Source organism: Eschrichtius robustus, chromosome 16 (assembly GCF_028021215.1).
Source record: "Eschrichtius robustus isolate mEscRob2 chromosome 16, mEscRob2.pri, whole genome shotgun sequence".
Lineage (NCBI taxonomy): Eukaryota > Metazoa > Chordata > Mammalia > Artiodactyla > Eschrichtiidae > Eschrichtius > Eschrichtius robustus.
The window spans coordinates 42,310,407-42,331,795 of record NC_090839.1 but is presented as its reverse complement, the minus strand read 5'-3'; the positions used below and the strand labels follow the sequence as shown (position 1 = coordinate 42,331,795).

At 36.4% G+C, this 21,389-nt stretch overlaps 1 protein-coding gene across 3 annotated transcripts in view; it reads left to right on the top strand.

Annotated features, from left to right (window-relative positions):
- The window catches only part of ESF1 (ESF1 nucleolar pre-rRNA processing protein homolog), a 58,419-nt gene that overhangs the window by 15,660 nt on the left and 21,370 nt on the right, over window positions 1-21,389 (top strand). For all 3 annotated transcript variants that reach the window (XM_068524459.1, XM_068524461.1, XM_068524460.1), the window contains exon 9: window positions 6,416-6,577. In XM_068524459.1, the coding sequence (XP_068380560.1) occupies window positions 6,416-6,577 (162 nt within the window). The remainder of the gene's footprint in view (window positions 1-6,415; window positions 6,578-21,389) is intronic.

The following is a 21,389-nucleotide window of genomic DNA, read 5'->3' as shown; positions in this document are numbered from 1 at the left end:
CTAATCTAGACTTACTAATGGAAATAAGTTTGACAGTAGCTTAAAAGGAAATATCAAACTAATCTTCAAACTGTCTGTGAAGCAAGCTCACATACACAGTATTATATACACTTTTAGCGAGTAATTGAAATTTTTTATTTAAAGGTGTTTTCTTAGCCTGAATTTCTTTAACCAAAAACACTTTGAAACCCTGACCTCACAAAAAAAGTCTGGCCTTTTAGACTAGTCATGATTGTTGTAGTTATGCATCACTTAAACTAGTAAAATGCTTTATTACCCCCCCTTTTTTAAACTAAGAGCTTCTTTTGGATTATTTTTTACATTCCATTTTTCTGCTCAATTGTTTACAAAGTAGACTCTTTCTGTTCATTTAGTGATTATCCTAGAAATCATGACTTGTTTCCTTATTAAAGTTTAATGCTGGGCTTCCCTGGTGGCGCAGTGGTTGAGAGTCTGCCTGCTAGTGCGGGGGACACGGGTTCGAGCCCTGGTCTGGGGGGATCCCACATGCCGCGGAGCAACTAAGCCCGTGAGCCACAGCTGCTGAGCCTGCGCGTCTGGAGCCTGTGCTCGGCAACAGGAGAGGCCGCGATAGTGGGAGGCCTGCGCACCGCGATGAAGAGTGGCCCCCGCTCGCCGCAACTGGAGAAAGCCCTCGCGCAGAAATGAAGACCCAGCACAGCCATAAATAAATTAATTAATTAAAAAAATAATAATAATAACATGTTAAAAAAAAAAAGTTTAATGCTAATTAATATTTTTTACCCTCCTAGAGAATACAAGGAATCTTAAAACAACTTTCATGCTATTCTGTATATTGTAATTCTTAAGTAACATAGGACGTTAATATTACTCTTTTGTTTAAATTTACCCACATTTTCCATACTACTTCTGCTCCCTATTCTTTTCTAAATCTCATACTTCTGTCTGGGATCATTTTCCTTCTGCCCTAAGCATATCTTTGATAATTTCCAGTAGTATCTACTGGTGTCAAACTCTTGAATTTTAGTTTAGTCTAAAAATTTCCTTTTTTGCCTTCATTTGTGAAGATATTTTCACTGGTAAAAAAATTCTAGGTGGACAGTCCTCCTGTCTCCACATTGAGATAATATCCTGCTGGCTTCTGGCTTCATTGTTGTTTTTGAGAAGTCAGCTGTCAGTCTACTTTTTTCAGTCTTTTGAAGGTTGCCTGGATTTTATTCATTGACTGCTTTTTTTTTTAATTTAATTTAATTTTTTTATTTTATTTTGTTTTTATTTTTTGTCTGTGTTGGGTCTTCGTTGCTGCACGCGGGCTTTCTCTAGTTGCAGCGAGCGGGGGCTACTCTTCGTTGCGGTGCGTGGGCTTCCCATTGTAGTGGCTTCTCTTGTTGCAGAGCACAGGCTCTAGGTGTATGGGCTTCAGTAGTTGTGGCACGCAGGCTCAGTAGTTGTGGCTTGCAGGCTCTAGAGCACAGGCTCAGTAGTTGTGGCGCACGGGCTCAGTTGCTGCATGGCATGTGGGATCTTCCCGGACCAGGGCTTGAACCCGTGTCCCCTGCATTGGCAGGCGGATTCTTAACCACTGTGCCACCAGGGAAGCCCTCATTGACTGCTTTTAAAGTTTTCTCATCCTTTTTGTTTTTCTGCAGTTTTAATATGAACTAAGAATAGATTTTTTTAATTCATCGTGCTTGGGGTTTGTTGGGTTTCTTGCATTTGTGGCATGGTATCTTTCAATCAGTTTTGGACTATTCTCAGCCATTATCTGTTCAGGTATTTCTTCTCCCCTCTCCTCTGGGACTCCAATTAAATATATGTTAGATCTTTTCACTGTAACTTCCATGTTGTTTCTCTCCTGTATTTTTTATCTATTGTATTTCTGTGCTGCTTTCTGAATATTTTTTCTTACCTATCTTCCAGTCCACTAATTCTCTTTTCAGCAGTGTTGAATCTGCTGATGGACTGTTCATTGAGTTAATTTTGATTATTATATTTTTTTACTTGTAAAAGTCCAGTTTGACTATTTTTCAGATCAGCAATATCACTTTTTAACGTTTTTTACTCATTGCAGTTATTTTCAGTGCCTTCTTTTGTTTCTGTAAACAGAGGAAACATGTTTTTGTAGTGTATGTCTGATAATTTCAGTATTTATTTCAAATCTTTTGGGGTTGATTTCTGTTACTTTACAAGATACTTCTCCTGTTCACTTGTATGCCTGGTTAACTTTTTGTGCTGGTATGATATTTGAGGTGAGAGTGTCTCATCAGAGAGGACTTTCATTTACTCTGGTCATTCTGGAACCACTTCACTCCAAGTTTTAAGACTTGAGGTTCCCTGGACCTAGTGGGTGATGCAAGTCTGTGTGAGAGCTAGTTTACTTCTGGTTGACCCTTGCCCTGGAGTATATCCTTTTGGGTCCCTACTAAATGTGGGGGTACTAGTTGGTTCTTTAACTTTGTCTTCTTGGCCTGCCAGGCTGCCAGAACTATAGGTTAGTCTCACAGCTGTTTCTTTGGTAGATCAGTACATGCACTCAGGGCAAATAGGTCTTGAACACTGGGGTCATCTCTCTGATCACCATCTTCTCCTTGATTTTGACTTGGTAATTCTTCACTAATTTGTCAGTTCTTTGAAGTTTTCTTTTTTTCTTTTTTAAATCCCTCTGAATCTTTTAAAAAGATTTTTTTAAACACTTCATCCAACTTGATGTCCTCAGTAAAATGGTTGGTCTGAAGTGTACCTAGCTTCCCATTAATGGAAGCAGAAGTTCTCAGGTTGTCTATATCTTTATCTAAAAATTTTTTTGACAATTAAAACGATCGATGGTGTATTTTAAAATTATATATGTTGTTTGCTTAAAATAGTTCCTTTTTTAAAAATAGGGCCAAAAAACCCCTTTTCCCTTATATTGGATCTGGCTCTGTTTGGAAATTTGGTTGCTTGATTGTAATTTCTTTTCTTTTTTTTTTTTTTAATTTTATTTATCTATTTATTTATTTTTGGCTGTGTTGGGTCTTCGTTTCTGTGCGAGGGCTTTCTCTAGTTGCGGCAAGCGGGGGCCACTCTTCATCGCAGTGCGCGGGCCTCTCACTGTTGCGGCCTCTCTTGTTACGGAGCACAGGCTTCAGACGCGCAGGCTCAGTAGTTGTGGCTCACGGGCCTAGTTGCTCCACGGCATGTGGGATCCTCCCAGACCAGTGCCCGAACCCACGTCCGCTGCATTGGCAGGCAGATTATCAACCACTGCGCCACCAGGGAAGCCCTGATTGTAATTTCTTATTAGTTTTTGGTTGGTACTCTCTCCCAGCTATCTTCACACTTTCATTTTCATTTATTAGATGAATTCCCAACCATGCACAATTATAAGTAAGATAGAATTATGTGCTGACAGCAAATGAAGAACCATAAAAGTTAAACATAAAGTATTTTAAATTAGCAGGAGTGAATATTCTTACTTTTATTTATAGCCTGACATTTTTCATACCTGTCCTTTTGGTTTTTCTTTTGCATATATATTGTTTTTATAATTTATAATTTTATAAATGTAAAATTAAATAAATCCTAAAATGCTTCTTTAGTATTATCATAGGACCATTAAACCTTAACTTTCTTAAGATCCTATGATTTTAGGCTACTGAAGATACTGCTTCACTGATCTAAGTTTTTCATAAAGTATTACTCTTGAACTCTGTTCACGCATTGAATGGAGAATCACGTTTAATCATTGCAGTTTCTTTGTTCAGAAATCTCATATTAATAAAACCACAGGGCTTCCCTGGTGGCGCAGTGGTTGAGAATCTGCCTGCCAATGCAGGGGACACGGGTTCGAACCCTGGTCTGGGAGGATCCCACATGCCGCGGAGCGACTAGGCCCGTGAGCCACAATTGCTGAGCCTGCGCGTCTGGAGCCTGTGCTCCACAACAAGAGAGGCCGCGACAGTGAGAGGCCCGTGCACTGCGATGAAGAGTGGCCCCCACTTGCCACAACTAGAGAAAGCCCTTGCACAGAAACGAAGACCCAACACAGCCATAAATGAATGAATAAATAAATAAATGAATAAATAAAAATAAAAATAAATAAAACCACATAATTTCTTAGGTATCTAATAGTCTTTGAAAAAGTGTATGATTTACAGTGGTACTTATATGGGCACAAAAGCCTTCACATTTAAGACCTTGATGGCTGTTGCTTGTTAATTTCTTTGGCATTCCAAACAGTTGAGTTACCATGTTATTTTTAGTGTATACAGAACAGCTGAGTCTTTCTCAAATAGCCTTTACATTTTTCACCCCCATAGATACACTAATTTATCTACTTTTTCTTTTATTTATATACCTATATGGTCATTTAGCACTTTTCTGAAAATTCTGGATAGTTTTTCTTTAGTAGCAGCTCTAAGATAAAGGAAAAAAGATCATTCCATGTATTCTTGAGAAGATTGAATACAAGTTTTCCAAATAGGTTTTCTTTGTTTGGTTTGGGAGAACTTAACTAGATTTTGAAATGACATTATTGAATACATTAGGGCAGCAAATATTATGGGAGGATAACCATTAATTTGTCAGTATATTCTTGTTAAGGTCTTGGGCTTTGCTGATTTCAAATCCTGACTTCACCACATAGTGAAGTTACTTAGGTTAGGTTTTCTTAGCCCTCAAGCCTTTCTTTCCAAAGGTATGAAATGAGGATCATATTAGTACCTACTCATGGTTGGAAAAATTGAGATAATGTATGTAAAGTCTTAGCATACTACCTCATGTCATATGTTTTTACTTCTAAAACTTTAAGGATTAATGGCTTTTTGTTTGAAATATACTAATTAACTTTTTTAAAGCATGCATTTTTATTTTTCTTCAGTATTTTAATTGATTGCAAAGTCACTTTAATCTATAGTTTAGTACCTCTGATAGATACATTAGTATATTTGAATGCCTTAGAGTTACTGTATGTTCCTGTTGTAGTTTATAAGAGATCGTACCAGGGTTTCTTACATTTACAGTTAATTTTTTACTCCCTTTATATTATTAAGTCTTTCACAAAGTTTTGTCCTTGAATTGGGAAAAAACAGACTTCCATGAGTTAACCCACATTTTAGAGATTCAGAAAGTAAAATTTTAGTACTGGAAAAAAAATCAATTTAAAGTAGGCCATCAGAGACTTACCACTAAAATTTCAACCTGGAAGGAGCTTGCTTCTAATTATATTTTCAGAAGTAAGCTTTTAATGGAAAGAAATACATTGCCATTTTGTTAATGTGTTCCTGATGTTTTATCCATTGAATTACGGGATACATGACAGAATTCCATCCAACATTATTATTGTGGCACAAACAGGAAAAAAATGAATTTCAGCTGTTTGAAAATGTAAAATTGTGATAGGATGGAAAGAATGTCGTGGACTATTTTTTATTCATTTAGAGAAAAAAACTATAAAAACATTTACTTAAACAATTTTTTTCACAACACCTTTTTGAAAATGTAAGGACAGTCTGTTAACATTGATGTTTCACAGCTGAATGCTTAATAATGTCAGACATATTTAGTGACGAGTTAGCCATAGCTCATAGAAGGGAGGGTCTTCTGTATGCTACTTCTAAATTTTCCTTTACTAGGGACATTTAGTCAATTCAGTAAGTCTGTATGTTTTACATTAAAACCCAGGTTCTTAATTTATGTTTTTGACTTGGAGAATTACAGTGGAAATATAGAGCAAACAAACTTTTCACGTATTAGTTTTCTTTGGTATTTTTTGCCCATGAATTTTATACTGTTCCGTTGTATTATAATTATTTTTATGAAATTAGGAAATGTAAAAGTGAGTATTTTCCACATGAGGAAATTAATTGCACAAACTTCTAATTTATTCATTTTTATTCTTAATGTATTAATGAGATCCTGAGAGTAAGCATGCTTGCTCACTATCAAATGGAAAGAACTCATTATTCTTTGTTTTGGATTACAGGCAACTTCCTTTATCTGTATCATCAGCATGAATGGCTAAATCCATTTATCAGATGCATCCCAACACTATTCAGGCTCCTTTTATTGACCATACATTTTAAAGCCACACTGTTGGATGGTGGGAGACATAAAGAGGAAAAAAGTGCCATCCCTGCTATCTTGCTTGTAGGGTGGAAAAGTCCAAGGATGTTACATGACTACAGGATTATTTTGAAATATGAATTTTAATAAAAAGAGATTCCCAAGTATAATATTGTGACCATGCTAACTTATATTGCAACTGATTTTTATTATAAACAAGACCTAAGTCATTTAATTCATTTTGTATTAAGAAATTTAAGTCTGATTTTGATATTCTATTGTTATAGTGTATCTGACGTTGTTTAGAAGGGTGCTGCAGTGACTGAGATTAAACACTGAAGTTAGAAGTAAATTATTTCTGTGTATTAAATGAAATTGATTTTTTTGTTAGGTGATGATGGAGTCAGTGTAGAAAAAGATGGGAAAACAAAAAGAAGCCAGAAGGATGATGAAGAACAAATTGCTAAATATAGGCAGCTCTTGCAAGTTATTCAAGAAAAAGAAAAGAAAGGCAAAGAAAATGATATGGAAATGGAAATTAAGTGGGTTCCAGGTAAGAATTAGATACTAACTAAATGTTCACTTGTTTTCCTTCGTTTTGGGATGTTGGATATAAAAGAAAAGAAGATCAACTCTTTGGAAACATAAACTTAAAAAAATCACGTTTTCAAGGAGTGTTTTGGTGAGGAAGATAACGTGATATTTGCATGCCTGATTTAATTCACTTTAGCACCAGCGTTTTCTACTCCTGCGGCTTATTCTTTGTCTCTTTAATTTACTAACTACAAATTATCCATTTATGAAAGTAGACCTTTCCTAGGTTTGATTCCAGTATTCTCAGGTTATAGAAATTTGAATCCAGGCACCATGTATTCTGAAGTCATTAAACTTTTTTTCAAAATATGTTATTAATAAGTGGACTTTTCTCCAGTAACTGCTACTAGACCAATTAGTGAGGTTTCACTAACACAAAATATGTAATACATAGTTTTCCATCTCAATTGTGCAATTTTTGAATATTTTTGAACAAAGAAGTATAGCATCGTAAGTGGTTTTTATAACTGCCTTGAAGAGTTCAATAACCCAATATTAGTATAATAACATTAAAACCACGTCAAAGCTAAACAAAGAAAAGCTAGGATAAATGAGGGTTGTTTTCTAGCATATGCATTTTTTCTTAACAATCCTGGGCAAATCAGCATGTACCTTTGCAAATAATGTGGGGGTTTTTTGCAAACTACTGCTTTTTACATATATGTATGTCTTTTAAAGGTAGGTATAATTTTTGACAAGGATTCAATTCTTTTAGCCTCAATTCGTCTCTAGATGAAAAAATACTACTTAGAGCACCATTGCATTAACTGTTCTATATTCAGTTACTTCTGTTTCTTACACTAGTATGTTTTTGCACTGAGAGTAAAACATCTGTTTTCTTAGGTTGTTTTTATTTGGGGGGGGGGGGAAACTAGGATATTTTGATATTTGAGGATTGATTGACTCTTGCAGTAAATTTATTAGGATATACACATATCTTCTGCCTATTTCTATAGTAACATGGTGCTATGTTATAACCCATTTGTTTTAAATGTTTGGCTTTTGCAGGAAGTGGTGGTAAGAAAAAATGAAGTTTAGTAGTGTTATCATATGAACAGTGGTTGAGAGAACTCAATTAATTTAGCCTGGAGAGGAAAAGTCTAAAAAGTGACTTAATAGTTATTTTCAAGTACTTGGAGGCTGAGTATGTAAACAGAGACTTAATCTCACATACTACCTCAGAAGTCAGTGCTTTTACCAGTGGATAAAAGTTGAAGGAAAGTAGATTTCAGTGTAAGGTAAAGAGGAATTCTCTATATCGTTAGGATTGTTCATCAGAAGAGCACAGAGGCTGCTTTAAGGAGTTGAGTGTCCTTTGTCAGTAAGTCTCACAATAAGGCAATACAACCATACCACTCAGAGATGTGTGAAGAAATTTTTTTATATGAGGTCCTTGGATTTATGATTCCAGGAAATGTTGGATTCTGTCTTTCAGTCAAGTATGTTGTAATTGTAGCTTAATTCTAATCTTAGAATGAGCTTATTGAATGAAGATATTTTAAATGAACGTATTTTAAATTGAGGTATTCAGGTGACTATTTGAGAAAGAAGATTTAAAATAAAGTTGACTGCAAAGTTTTATATTAAATATTTTAGAGCTATTTTGAGTGGGCCAGATCTAACCTTTGTCTTTATTAGTACAGTTATGTAGTGCAAATACCAAAAAGTGATACATAGGAAGATTTAAGCAGTACAGTTTTCCTAGGATAAACCTCACTTAGTCATGGTTCATTGTACTTTTTTTATATTCCTGGACTCAGTTTAGTAATGTTTCATAAAAGATTTTTGAACCTGTGTTAATGAGGAATATTTGTCTATAGTTTTCATTTCTTGAAATATCCTTAATTAGCTTTTGGTATCAGGGTAATGCTGATCTCATGTGATGAATTAGCGACTGTTCCCTCTTATATTTAGCAGTACATTTTTATCTTGACTTTGCTATTTGTGGATGTGATATTAATGTCATTTAAAATATTTTGAAAATGTAAAATGAAAAATTAGCATCTGTAATTCCATTACCCTTATTCGGCCACTGAGTGATTAGGTAGATTGTGGTTTAATTTATCATTTCTCTGTTGTTGAATATTTTAGTCATGTTTCTGATCTTTCATTACAATAGGCCCATGGAATTGAAAAGAAATTTAATCTAAGGCTGTTACAATTCCCAAACCCACAAATATCAGTACTTCCTTAGATCTCTTCAGTTTTATCACCAGCCAAGTAATAGGCTTGCTATTTTAGGGCCTTTTACTTATAAAAACAATTTTTTAACAAAGATGCTCATTCCCCCCCACCTACCCCATTTTAGAAACGTCTGTGCATGTGAGAACTTGTAGAGACCACAAGGAGAAGCTAATGCTGGCAGTCAGGCTCATTCATCAGTTAGTAACATGACTTCCTCACTCACATAGCCGCTTTACATATGCTGTGGATCAACCTGTGGTTCTCTCACAAGCTGTTAAAACTACCAGTGTCCAAGCCTCAAATTTTAAATCTCAGATGCCAAGCATCTAGAATGTTATAAATAATCTATAGCTTTTTCCATATTTTAAATTATTTTCATAGGCTAGCTTCCCAGAAATGGAATTACTAGGAAAGGACACGGACACTTTTTGTGTCTTGAGATTACTGCCAAATTGCTTTCCAAAAAGGGTTGTACCGGTTTTTAATGCCTTCAACAATGATGAAAGTGCCAGTTTCATGGAATTATCATCAACATTCGCTATGCAATTTTTACTCTTAGATGAATGAAGGAAAGTTGATATTTTGCTATATAATGCATTTTTTAAAGTCTTTAACCATAGTATTTTTGAAGGCCCCGTATGGGGTATTATTACCCTGTGAATCTTTGGTATGGATGTGCACACAAGTGCGTGCGTGCGTTTTCTTTGTGTATGTAAATGTAAGGGGTCTTTTACATACTAGACATGTTAAATGAGAAAAATGAACTACTCTTTCAGGATCTCAGTTTACTTATTTGGAAAGTGGGACTAATAATACCTTTCTTGCTTAATTTGAGATATTATAGAGTACTTTGTAAGCTACAGAGTACTATTCGTGTCACACGTGTATTTTGTTGAATTTGTGTCTTAAGAAATGTATGTTCCCAGTAACAATTACCCTGAACCGCAGGACTTTTTTGATGTTATACTTCAGTAAACCACAGAGGGTCAGTATGAGATTATAGTATATCATGCATCAGTTTTCCTGTGGCTTGAATTTCCAAAATATTAAACTCTGCAGAAAAATAAGTACTCTTAATAATCACTAACAGTTGCTGCACTTGGCGTGGCTTGAAAGAAATTTTAGTTTAGACTGTTTAAACTTCCTATCTTTTTACGTTGGATTATACAATATAGTAACATTAGGAGTTTAATTCTTCGAGGGTAAGTGTTAAGGGAGGCAGATAACAGGTACATGGGTGTAACAACTGGAGTGAACTACTCTTTCTCTTGATGTTTTAGTTCCTCATGAAGGTGTGATAATACAGCGTTATTGAGATTATAAATGATTAAAAATGTTGAATTTTAAGATTTTTAAGGAACGTTGTAATCCATTGTTTTGATGTGGAGTAGCATTGCCCATCTCAATGTGTTGCTAATAAGGTATCCTGCCTGACTCATTTTGATGAGTAGAGAAAGTAACACATGTAATTAGCATATTGAGACTTTATCGATGAATGTGCCTCATTAGGGAATTTGTAATATACATATAAATGAAGCATAATGAGTTTGATCTCATATGTTAAATAACCTCCCCTAATAATTTATGTGATAATAATTTTTTGTTGTAGATACTGCAAGCCGTGTATTTTAATCTTTGAAATTTCATCCAGAATATGAACAGATAATGACATGTTTCTTTGTCTGTAATCTTAAAGGAGATTAGATATGATAAAAGTCCTCTTTTTCTTAGTTAGCTCCTGATTAATTAGACACAGGTGAAAAGGATATCTGGTCTTTTTTCTACTCATCATCCTGCAGTGCCTCAACTTTCCTTCAAATATTGAGCATATGCCAAGAACCATTCTAGACACCATGTGAGCAAAACATACAAATCCTTGACCTCATAAAGCTTATATTTCTGGTTAAGGGGAGACAGATAAGTCTTTAATAAGAAAAATATTTGAGCAGAGACTAAAGGAAGTGGAGGTCGGGGGTGAGCCATGCAGAGGAGAATGTGCGAGCAGAGGGTATAACAAGTGAGTGGCCTTGAAGCTGTGACTTATCTAGTGTGTTTGAGGAGCAGCACAGAGAACAGTGTGACCACAGTGAGTGAGTGAAGGAGAGAATAATGGATGGTGTCAGAGAGGTAATGGGGCCAGATCATGAGGGTCTTGCAGACCTAAATTTTAAGGGCTTGAACATCTCTGAGTGAGATGAGAAACCATTGGAGTGTTTAAGCTGAGGAGCAATAAGATCTGACTTGGTTTTTTTTCCAGTTTTATTGACATATAATTGACATATGTTACTGTATAAGTTTAAGGTGTACAGCATAATAGTTTGACTTACATATATTGTAAAATGATTACTGCAATAAGTTTAGTTAGCATCCATCATCCCATAGATATAATAAAAAGAGGAGCTGACTTATTTTTAACAGGACCAATCTGGCTGCTGTACTTGAGAGTAGATTAAAGTGGCAGGGAAGGACAAAACTGGGGAGATCAGTCAAGAGGCTATTGTAATAATCCTGAGATAATAAAGATTGTGGGTTGGACAGGTCTTCAAGGGAACTTCAGAAATTCTCTTCGTCACATGTAAGATGCCTATTATATATTGAAATAGACATGCCAAGGAGATAGTTGGATATCCAGCTTAAAGTTCAGGGAAGAGGTCAAGACTGGAGATAAAAAATTTGAGAATCTTCATTGTACAGATCTCTGTAAGTAAAGAACACCAACGGAGTGATTGTAGGTAGAAAAGAAAAGAGGTTCAAAAATTGATCCCTTGGAGTACTCCAGCATTTAGAGGTTGAGGAGAGGTGAGCAGGGACCATCCAGAGGCAGCTGGGAAGAAGCTACCAGAAACAAAGGAGGAAATTCAGGGTTGTGGGGTATCCAGTGGCCAAGTGAAGAATGCATTTCAGTGAGAAGATGGGTCAGTAAAATACAGACTAAGAAAGACCATGGGATTTAGCAATGTAGAGACCATTGAAGAGTTTTGGTGGAATGGGGAGGATGAGCTTAATGGGGTTAGGAGAGAATGAGGAGTGGAATTGGAGACAGTTAGGAGAGACAACTCCTTTTTCTAAAATATTTGATGATTAGGAAGTTGCAGGCGTCATCACACTTCATCCTTAAAAAAATACTCCGACATGTAACTTCCAAACACAAAGACATTCTTCTACATAAGCATGACGCTATTATCACACTAAGGGAATTTAATATCGTTAAAATAGTAGTCAAATTTCTCACTCATTCCAGTAATATTCTTTACAGTGTTTTTTCCTGATCCAGGATCAGTCAGTTTTAAAGTGTCTACAATAGTTGACTTATAGAATACCCACAATCTGGATTTGTCTGATTGTTTCCTCACAATTCAGCTGAAAAGTTTTTGGCAAGAATTTTCCATGAATGATGTTGTATACTTCCCATTGCTTCACATCAGGAGGCACATAATGTCAGTTTCTCCCATTTTTTGTGCTGTTATAACTTTGCTCACTCACTTAAGGTGGTGTCCTACTGATTTTTCCATCATAAAGCTCTATTTTTTCTTTTGTACCTGATAGGTAATTTTTGCAGTGTGTGAATATCCTGTTCCCCAGCATTTTACTTGGTGATGTTATAGATTTTTATAGATCCTTGCTTGAATCAGTTATTATATTGTTGGCTGCAAAATATTGATTTTCTGTTTCTGTCATTTCTTCTACATTTATTAGTTAGCATTCTAACTTATGCTAGTAGAACTCCCTCTAGAAACTGGAAGGGAAAGTGAGATCAAGAGAGCATTTTTCTTTAATATGAGAGGAAATAACAGCATGCTATATTACTTCTGGGAGTGATCCACAGACAGGAAAAAATGATGCAGAGAACTACATTCTAAAGTAGGCAAAAGGAGTTGGAATGTTTTTGCTGAAGTGGAGGAATTGGCCTTTGGTAGATGTACATGGACATTTCACCCATTGTAACAGGAGAGAAGGGAAGGAATATGGTCACAGAGGGTAATGAGTAGAAATGGTGGTGGGAACTTGTGGTACTCTTCTATTTGCTTATATTTTCCTAGTGAAATGGGAAGTAAAGTCATCAGCTGAGAGTAGGGATGAGGGGGGGAGGGGGTGATTGTAATGATGGACCATAGTATCTATGTTGGGTTAGGAGGGTAATGAGGGTATATTGGGGGTGACGGATGGGGGAAAGGTGAGAGGATTGATGGACTGTAGGTCCCTGTGAGACAAAAGAATTGTTAGCCTTGGGGTACTAGAGAGAATAAAATGGAAGGATTGGGGCTAGTGGTTGAGGAGTAGGATACTTGAAATTAAGATTATGGTGGGTTTGCAGTTTTGATAATGACAGTTCTAGTTATGGGGGGAGTTTCTGAGATTACAGGGAGTATGGAATAATAGTCAGTGAACTGTGAGGCACAGGGTGTTGGAACAGTCATCTGTGTGGATATTGGAATCACCAAGAATTGTGACAGGGCTAGAATTGGAGAGAGTGGCAGTGAGCCAAAGCTTAGCTCTTCAAGAAGTGAGGGGTGTGACTACAGTCATTAGATCTCTGCAGTAACGGGGGAGTAGGCGGTGTAGTCTGATAACATGTTACTAAAAGTTGGGGACTTTAGGAGGAAGACCAGCCAGTGGACTGGAGTTGGCAGTGAGTAGCAAGATGGACAGAGTGTGGGAGAGAAAAATTCACCACCTAGAAGAGCTGCAGGAGAAACAGTGTCCTCAGAGAAGAACCAGGTTTCAGTGAGACTCAAATTAGCAAGGGAATGAATAAAGAGGATCTTGTTAATAACTATTAATGACTGATTATGATGGACTAAGGTGTAGAAATGTTCTTTTGGGGGAAGGGTGGGAATGGGAATATTCAGCATATTTTTAGGAGAAGGGATGATTTGGAAGTTGTGGACTTCTTGTGATGACAGAATTAAATAGAGATAAAGGATATAATGAGATGAATACTGACCTCTTAAAGCTGTACTAGTGGTGAGACTGTCAGTGTCTGGGCAGATCTTGTCGGGAACGCCCAGAGCTGTGGGATTCTTAGTCTTTTGAAGGAGACATGGAAGGCAGAGAAGAAGGAAGGACTCCTTGCTGTCTCATCCCGCGAGAGGAGTCCTTCTTGACACCCACGCATGGAGGTGAGAGGTGGGGTCGCAGCTCCTCCTCCCTCTACTTACTCTTTCCTCCACGCTTCACAACTGTAGTTCTGTTTGATTCTGGTATCTGTTCTTTATCCTTTGTACTTCCTTTTTCCCCATCTTTATTCCATCTCCGTTTCTCTATTCAGTGACCCAATGGGAAGCTTAAACACAGAGACATTAATGACCTGTATCTGTGGCTATTGTGTTATTCATTCTTTATTTAGAAATAAAATGTTTTGAATCAGTTGGGCTTTCATTTTGCTAGGCAGCCCGGTTTCAAACATTTTAATTTTCAGACATCTTAAAACCTGTTCACTGTTTACTTTTGGCTATATCTCTTATTTCCATTTATTGCCAGTGTATCCATTATTTGAAATATAGTTGCAAAACTGTTTTTTTGGTCAGAACTTTTAAAATAACCAGATGTTTAAAATTTTGAGTTCAGTGTAGAGGAGAGCATTAAATGGAAAACTAAAATAAGCTAAAAAGAATTTGCAGTTTGCTTCATGTTTTGGTGATGGGGAGGAAACCAGTTTGCAGTGCACTATCATAACTTGTACACAGCTAGTACATAGCTTGAATTTTAAAACTTAGGTGTCCATTCCTTCCTTAAATCATCCAGTTAACAGGTTGACTATAAGGGCCTTGTATGGTAGTAAGCTGAAACTTTTACTGTGCCCCCCCCCAAAAAAAAGAAAAATTAAATCATTTGTGGAATATGTAATGAAAATGAGAAGCAGCTAGGGTTATCTAAAAACAGTGGTAGCACATTTTCTCCATAGAGTTGCCAGTAAATTTCTCAGAATTTCCTGGATTATTTTAACAATAATTTTCTGTTAGTATTAAAATTTAATTTTATTTTAAGTTTTCCAAGAAGCTTTTAAAAAAAAGATCTAAAGCAAAACTGAAGATATTTTTATAATAGTAGTAGTTTCAGAAAGTGCTAAAAATTCCCATACCTTTTGAAGTTTTAGGTTAATTGGTCTGCTGTTTTAGGATCCCAATTAAATACGTAAATCAATAAGTGCTTCTGGTTGCCAGCATCTAGGCTGATTCTCTTAATGTGGGCCTTTCCCTCTCTGCCTGTGTGTCATGTCAGTTGTACTGTTTGCATCTGTAGCTACTATTTCCAGACAGTAGTACTTTTTTTGACTTTGCCTTAGATTTACAATCTGCCCAGAGTCGGTTCAAGAACAGAGAGCGTGTTTCATGTATTGTTTTCCCACAGCCCACAGCTATGGTGATTTGTTTGAAGTTGTGAATTCTTTGGTCTTTAAAGCAGAGCTTTTGCCTATTCTATTTGAGGTTGTCCCACGTCATCATTCTATATACTGACTGCCTGGCTAGCACACTGTCATTTTTCACACACATGTTCCATGTGTTATTTTGACAGAATTCACTCAGACTACTTTCAGCAGTTTCATTATTGCTGTTCTTTTTTTTCTAAGATTGAAAAGTCATATAACCTTATACTACTTTAACACATTTGGTTTTTTTCCCAATTTTTTTGTGATAAAATATATGTAACATAAACTTTACCATCTTAACTATGTTCAAGTGTGTAGTTCAGTGGTATTAAGAACATTCATACTGTTGTGCAGCCATCACGACCATCCATCTCCATATGCATTTTCATCTTTATAAAACTGAATCTCTATATCCATTAAACAACTCTTCATTGCCCCTCCCCCAGCCCCTGGCAACCACCATTCTACTTTCTGTCTCTCTGATTTTGGCTACTCTAAGTATCTCATATAAATGGAATCATACAGTATTTGTCTTTTTGTCACTGACTTATTTCAGTTAGCAGAATGTCCTCAAGGTTCATCCGTGTTGTAGCATCCTTCTTAAGGCTGAGTAATATTCCATGGTATGTATGTGTTGTATATATATGTATATATGCCACATTTTGCTTATCCAGTTCATCCATTGATGGACACTTGGGTTGCTTCCATGTTTTAGCTATTACACATTCATTTTTATCCATTATCTTCTACAGGCACATGTAGTTGATTATACTCCCATTTTGCATTCTCCTTTTTTGTTTCATTTCTCATACTTATTTTTACATGTTTCTAAATAATCTTTTAATCATAATGCCTGCATCACATTCCATTGTGTATCTAATTTATGTTTTAGGCTCTTTCTAATGTTTCACTATTATGGAGGACATAATAACCTTATATTGAATTTTCTTAGGGATAAATTCCTACGAGTAGAACATATTCATGCCTCTTATCATTTATCTTGAAACAGTTCTGTTAATTCATGGTGCTAACTAAGGAGCTTCTTATTTTTTAATTTATGAAGGCTCCTCAGAAATGCTGATAAAATACACAAAATCAAATCTAGTTTCTACAGTTGGCTCAAGGTTTGAAGCCACATAAAGGAAAGGGCATAAGTACTTTCTATAGATCTTTGGTTTGATATAAAACTTAATCCCACTTTGGGACCATATGCCATGTTCCTGCGCTCTGAAAGATTTGCCAGCCTTTCTCAGTGCCCTTTTGGTTAGACCATTGTAGACAACTGCTCACTGACTATAATGCAATGATAATTTAAAACATTGAGGTCCAAGGTAAAGCTGGTAAAAATATTGTAGCTTGAACTGGTAGCTAAGCAGGTTGAATCTGCAGGTATCTTGTGGGAGGGGCTCTGTATTATTTTCAGTACACAGTGACACTGTTTGCCTGATGTAATCTACTAGGGGAAGAGAGCGTACAAGTACTTTCCTCCCTTTCATGATAGTTTTCATTGAGGGTGGGGATAGTTCTCATCAAATGAGCTATCAAGAGATAGCCTTAGCTCAATCTACTCATTCAGTGACATGGAAAACTTTTATCTGTAAAATTATTTGGCATAAACTTGAAAATCTGATCCTATGTATGTCAAAAGATGAGTGCCAATAATTTGACTTGGGCGGGTTCCCTTGGTGTTTGGAATGATACGCCTCAGTGGTAAATTGAAGCATGCATTTCGAAGGCATATGCTTCTCTCAGAATTGGCTTGCGTAAATTAGGGATATCTGTCTGCCTTAGACTTCACCAAGCTTTTCCTAAGCATTGTCACCTTAGATTGTCATAAAGTGTATTTCATTTTAGGTTTCCGTTGCTGCTTCTTTCTGTGGAAGCATAGAGAGATTTAAAAATATTTTTAAATAATTTATTTGGATTCATAATTTCGAGCCAGAAGCAGACTTCTCAGGGTGTGGGAACAGTTTGGTCTACGACCAGGATCACATGTGTGACAATGTCTAAGAAGCCTGTCTTCTGATTAATAAGCTGCTCTGAAGGTTTTTAAAAAAAAAAAAAAGCCAACGGAAAGCTTTGTATATTTGCTGTTGAACACTGCAGGCTTCTAGGCATACGTGTTGTTAGTTGGTATTCCAAGATTCTGATATCTTTGGACCCAAAGAATGCTTGACCCATCATAGATTACTTTAGTAGATTTCTGTCAACAGAGAATCCCTAAGAATAGAAACAGTGCTAGCTTATAAAACAAGCCATGGATATATTGAAGTCCTAATTTTCAGTGTTACTTTCATTCTCTGTTAATTCTCATTCTGTAACTTTTTCAATGTTGCAGTGGAGGACACTGCCAATGAAATAAACTCTGAGTTAATTACAAATACTAGAAAAGGAGTAAACCTTAAATGGTACTCTACTTCAGAGATCCCCAACCAGCGCACCACCTGTGGATTACAGATTTGCCCAGGTATTGATCCCTTTAGCCTTTAGATCAACCAGAGCCCCCAGTTTCGTTTCCTTCTCTGGTAGCCTCCTCCATTTACTCCAGTGTGCTGTGCAAGCATTATTTTTTATATGTCATAATAGGAAAAAGGTTGGGAAGACACTGCTTTCCTAATAGTTATTTGGGAAGTCTTTTTAGCCGTAGTCAGAATTACAGTTTACTTATATAAACTCAGCCCAGTATATGTGGAAGAAAATACTTAGATTGCAGCAAGAAAAATCTAGCTTAAAAGGTCGTTAAATATTGAAATGCTAGGGAGGTTGAAGTGCTTTTCATTTCATTTTTATTAAAGAAAGATTTTTTTGTTTAATTAATTTAGAAATGACATTTCGGTTGTACTGCAGCCTCAAAAGGCCCTTATGTTAATAGCTTCTGTAGTTAGAACCTCTCCCAGGGAGGAATACAATTAGACACTCCTAAGCTTCAAGCCATCAATTTACAGGTGGATTTTCCAAAAACAGTGTATAGATCGGGACCTTCTTATAATGAAGTTTGGGATAGCATTAGTAGTTTACTGAGATCATGAAAAGAGCGTAGAGGGCTTGTGTCAGAAGGTCTGAGTTTAGGTACCTACTGTTTTGATGGGGATTAAATGACAAAAGGCAGTGAAACCTAGTTTAGCACACAGTTGTCAAAGGCTGAACATTTACTACCCTTTTTTTTTTTTAAACAACTTTACTGTGGGAAAGTAGAGCATAGATACAAAAGGTAAACACTATGTATACAGTTTAAAGGAAAAGAATAAAATGAACACCTGTGTACCCAGCTTAAGAAAGAACATTACCAACGTATGCGGTCGCCTGTGAGACTCCTCTGTTACACCCTCTTCCTTTCTCTATCAGAAGAAACTATGAAACTGCATTCCATATTAATCATCCCCCTTTTCTATACAATAGTTTTACCACCTATGCATGTATTCCTAAACAGCCTATATTTAGTTTTGTTAATTTTGAAGTTTATAAAAGCGTCCTCTGTGTATTCTTCTGTCAGTTGCTTTTTGCTGTTAACGTTATATTTTTGAGAGTTATTCATAATCCATATGTGAAGACATGGTCCGTTAATTTTCACTGTTACATAGAATTCCATTATAGATACATCATAATATATCTGTTCTGTTGCCGGTTATTGTGGTATTTTGCTATTATAAACAATGTCTTTGTGAATATTCTTGGACTTGTCACCTTAGGTATATATTGAATTTCTTGGATATGTGTAGAATTTCTTGGTTGTACAGCATGCTCACAATTACCTTAACTAGGTCATGCCAAATTGTTTTCCCAGGTGCTTGTACCATTTTACTCTAACCAGTAGTGTGAGTTCCCATAGCTCTTTATCCTCACCATTAATTTATATTGTCAGGTGATTTTTTGCCAATTGAGTATGTAAGTAATGGTATCTCATTATGGTTTCAATTTGTGTATTACTTTCAAATATTTGTTGAATTCCTGCTCTGTGTGCCAGACTCTTCTCTGATAGCACTGAACAAAACAGACAAAGATCCAGGCCTTTGTGGGGTCCTACATTTTAGTGTGTGTGCACTGGGGGAGAGGGGATGAAGGGAATTGGTAAACAAATAAATAGGTAAAATAATCAGATGATGATTAAGGGCTATAGAAACAAAAGGATAAAACCTGGATGGGGAACGGAAGTTCATGGGTGGGAGTGGGTAGCCATTTAAAAAGGGCAGTAAGGGAAGGCTTCATTGAGAAAATGACGTTTGTACAAAGAGCTAATGGGAAAGACATTGCACCCTGTGTGTTATCCTGGGAAAGAACATTTCAGGCAGAGGAAGCAATAAATGCAAAAGCCCTGAGGGGAAAGCATATCTGATTTGTTCAGGAATAATGAGGCAGAATGAGCCAGGGAGTGGACGGTAATAGAAGGTGAGGGCAGAGAGGTGGCCAAGTCACAAAGGGTTTTGTAGACCTCTGGATGGACTTTATTAACTTTTACTTGAAATGCAATGGGAAATGGAAGTGATATGACCTAACTTAATGTTTTTAAAGAACTGCTCAGGCATTTGCCTAATTACTAATGAAAAGAATTTTTTTTTTCCTGCTTTCTTATCTGTGAAATACCTATTCATGTCTTTTGACCATTTTTTATGTAGTGTTCTTTGTCTGTGTTTTAGTGATTCATAGGAGTTCTTCCTCTACTTGGAGTTCTTCCTATATTTTGGACTTGTCTTTTATCAACCGTATATTTTGCACATAGCTTTTCCTAGTTTGTGATTTCCTTTTTACTCTCTTCAGAGTGTCTTTTGAAGAACAAAAATGGTATAGTCAAGTTTATTAAACTTGTCCTTTTATTCTTATGTACCTCTAGTTCACATAAGTATATTCATTATAATCTCTGGATTAAGATACTCTTTCATCATTGGTCCAGCGTGACCTTCTTTTATTTATTTATTTTTAGTAAAAAGTGAACCCACTATAAAAGCTAGAATTGTGCAACAACTTAAATTTATCCATCTGATCTCTCCTGCTTCCCCATACCTAAGAATAACCATCATCCAGATTTCAGTATTCACTCCTTTGCTTTCCGTTGTGTATATTTTCATCTAATTTATAAGTATTTCTGAAACGTCTGGGTGCATAAAAAGGAATGAAGTACTGATATATGCTATAAAGTGGATGAACCTTGAAAGTATTACGCTAAGTGAAAGAAGCCAGTCACAAAATGCCACATATTTTGTATGAAATATGCAGAACAGACAATAGAGACAAGAAACAGATTAGTGGTGGGAGGGTGGGGGGGTGTCAGAGTGTCCTGCAGGGGAGAGAGATAGGGTTTCTTTTTGAGAAGAAGAAAATGTTCTAAAATTGACTGTGGTGATGGTTGCATGTATCTGTGAATGTACTAAAAAACATTGAATTTTATTCTTTAAATGGGTGAATTGTATGGTATATGAACTATATCTCATTAAAGCTCTAAACTTTGTTAACATTGATGGGAGATGGGTTTGTATCATTTGGGACTGATTTTTGACTTTTAAGTCCTTGATTCATCAGGAGTTGATTTTTTTTTTTTTTTTTGGTATGATATAAGGTAGGAATCCAATTTCAACTTCTTCTACATGGCAGCTCTTTTTTATCCTCTTCCATTTATTGAATAATCTCTCCTTTCCCCCGGTAATCAGACATGTCACCTCTGTCAGGTACCAATATTTCAAAACTGTGTGGATCTATTGGTTGGCTCTCTGTTTTATTGGTCAGTTAGTCACTCTGCCTAACCCTGGACCAGTAACACACTTCCTAGAACTGGATAAAGAGCACTAATGACCCATACACCCACCCCCTCCCTAGGCCAGTTGGTGTGAGCGCTCTGTGAAGAAACCAAACGCTGCTGCCACCACCACCAGCAGCACCAACAAACACTTGAAGCTGCCGCCTTGTGCAGTATCTTCAGGGGAGAGCCAGGCTTCAGTTAGAGCAAGAAGATGAAGAAAATGTTCAGAGATACAATAATTGAGATACAGTAATTTTTACTGATGATGTACTGTGAATTCCAGGGAATTTAGTGGTAGAGAATTGAAGGGGGAGGGAGATAGTGACAGAGAGAGTGGATGTATAGTTAACTTCTGAGGATTAGAACAAGGGAGATTAGGGGGAACCTGATGAATAGGGACTTTTGGTGATGACTAAGATGAATAAGGGATAAAAGGCACAGAGAGATTATTCCTGCTGGGTTCAAGATTTTGGTGGTGAGGCTGAA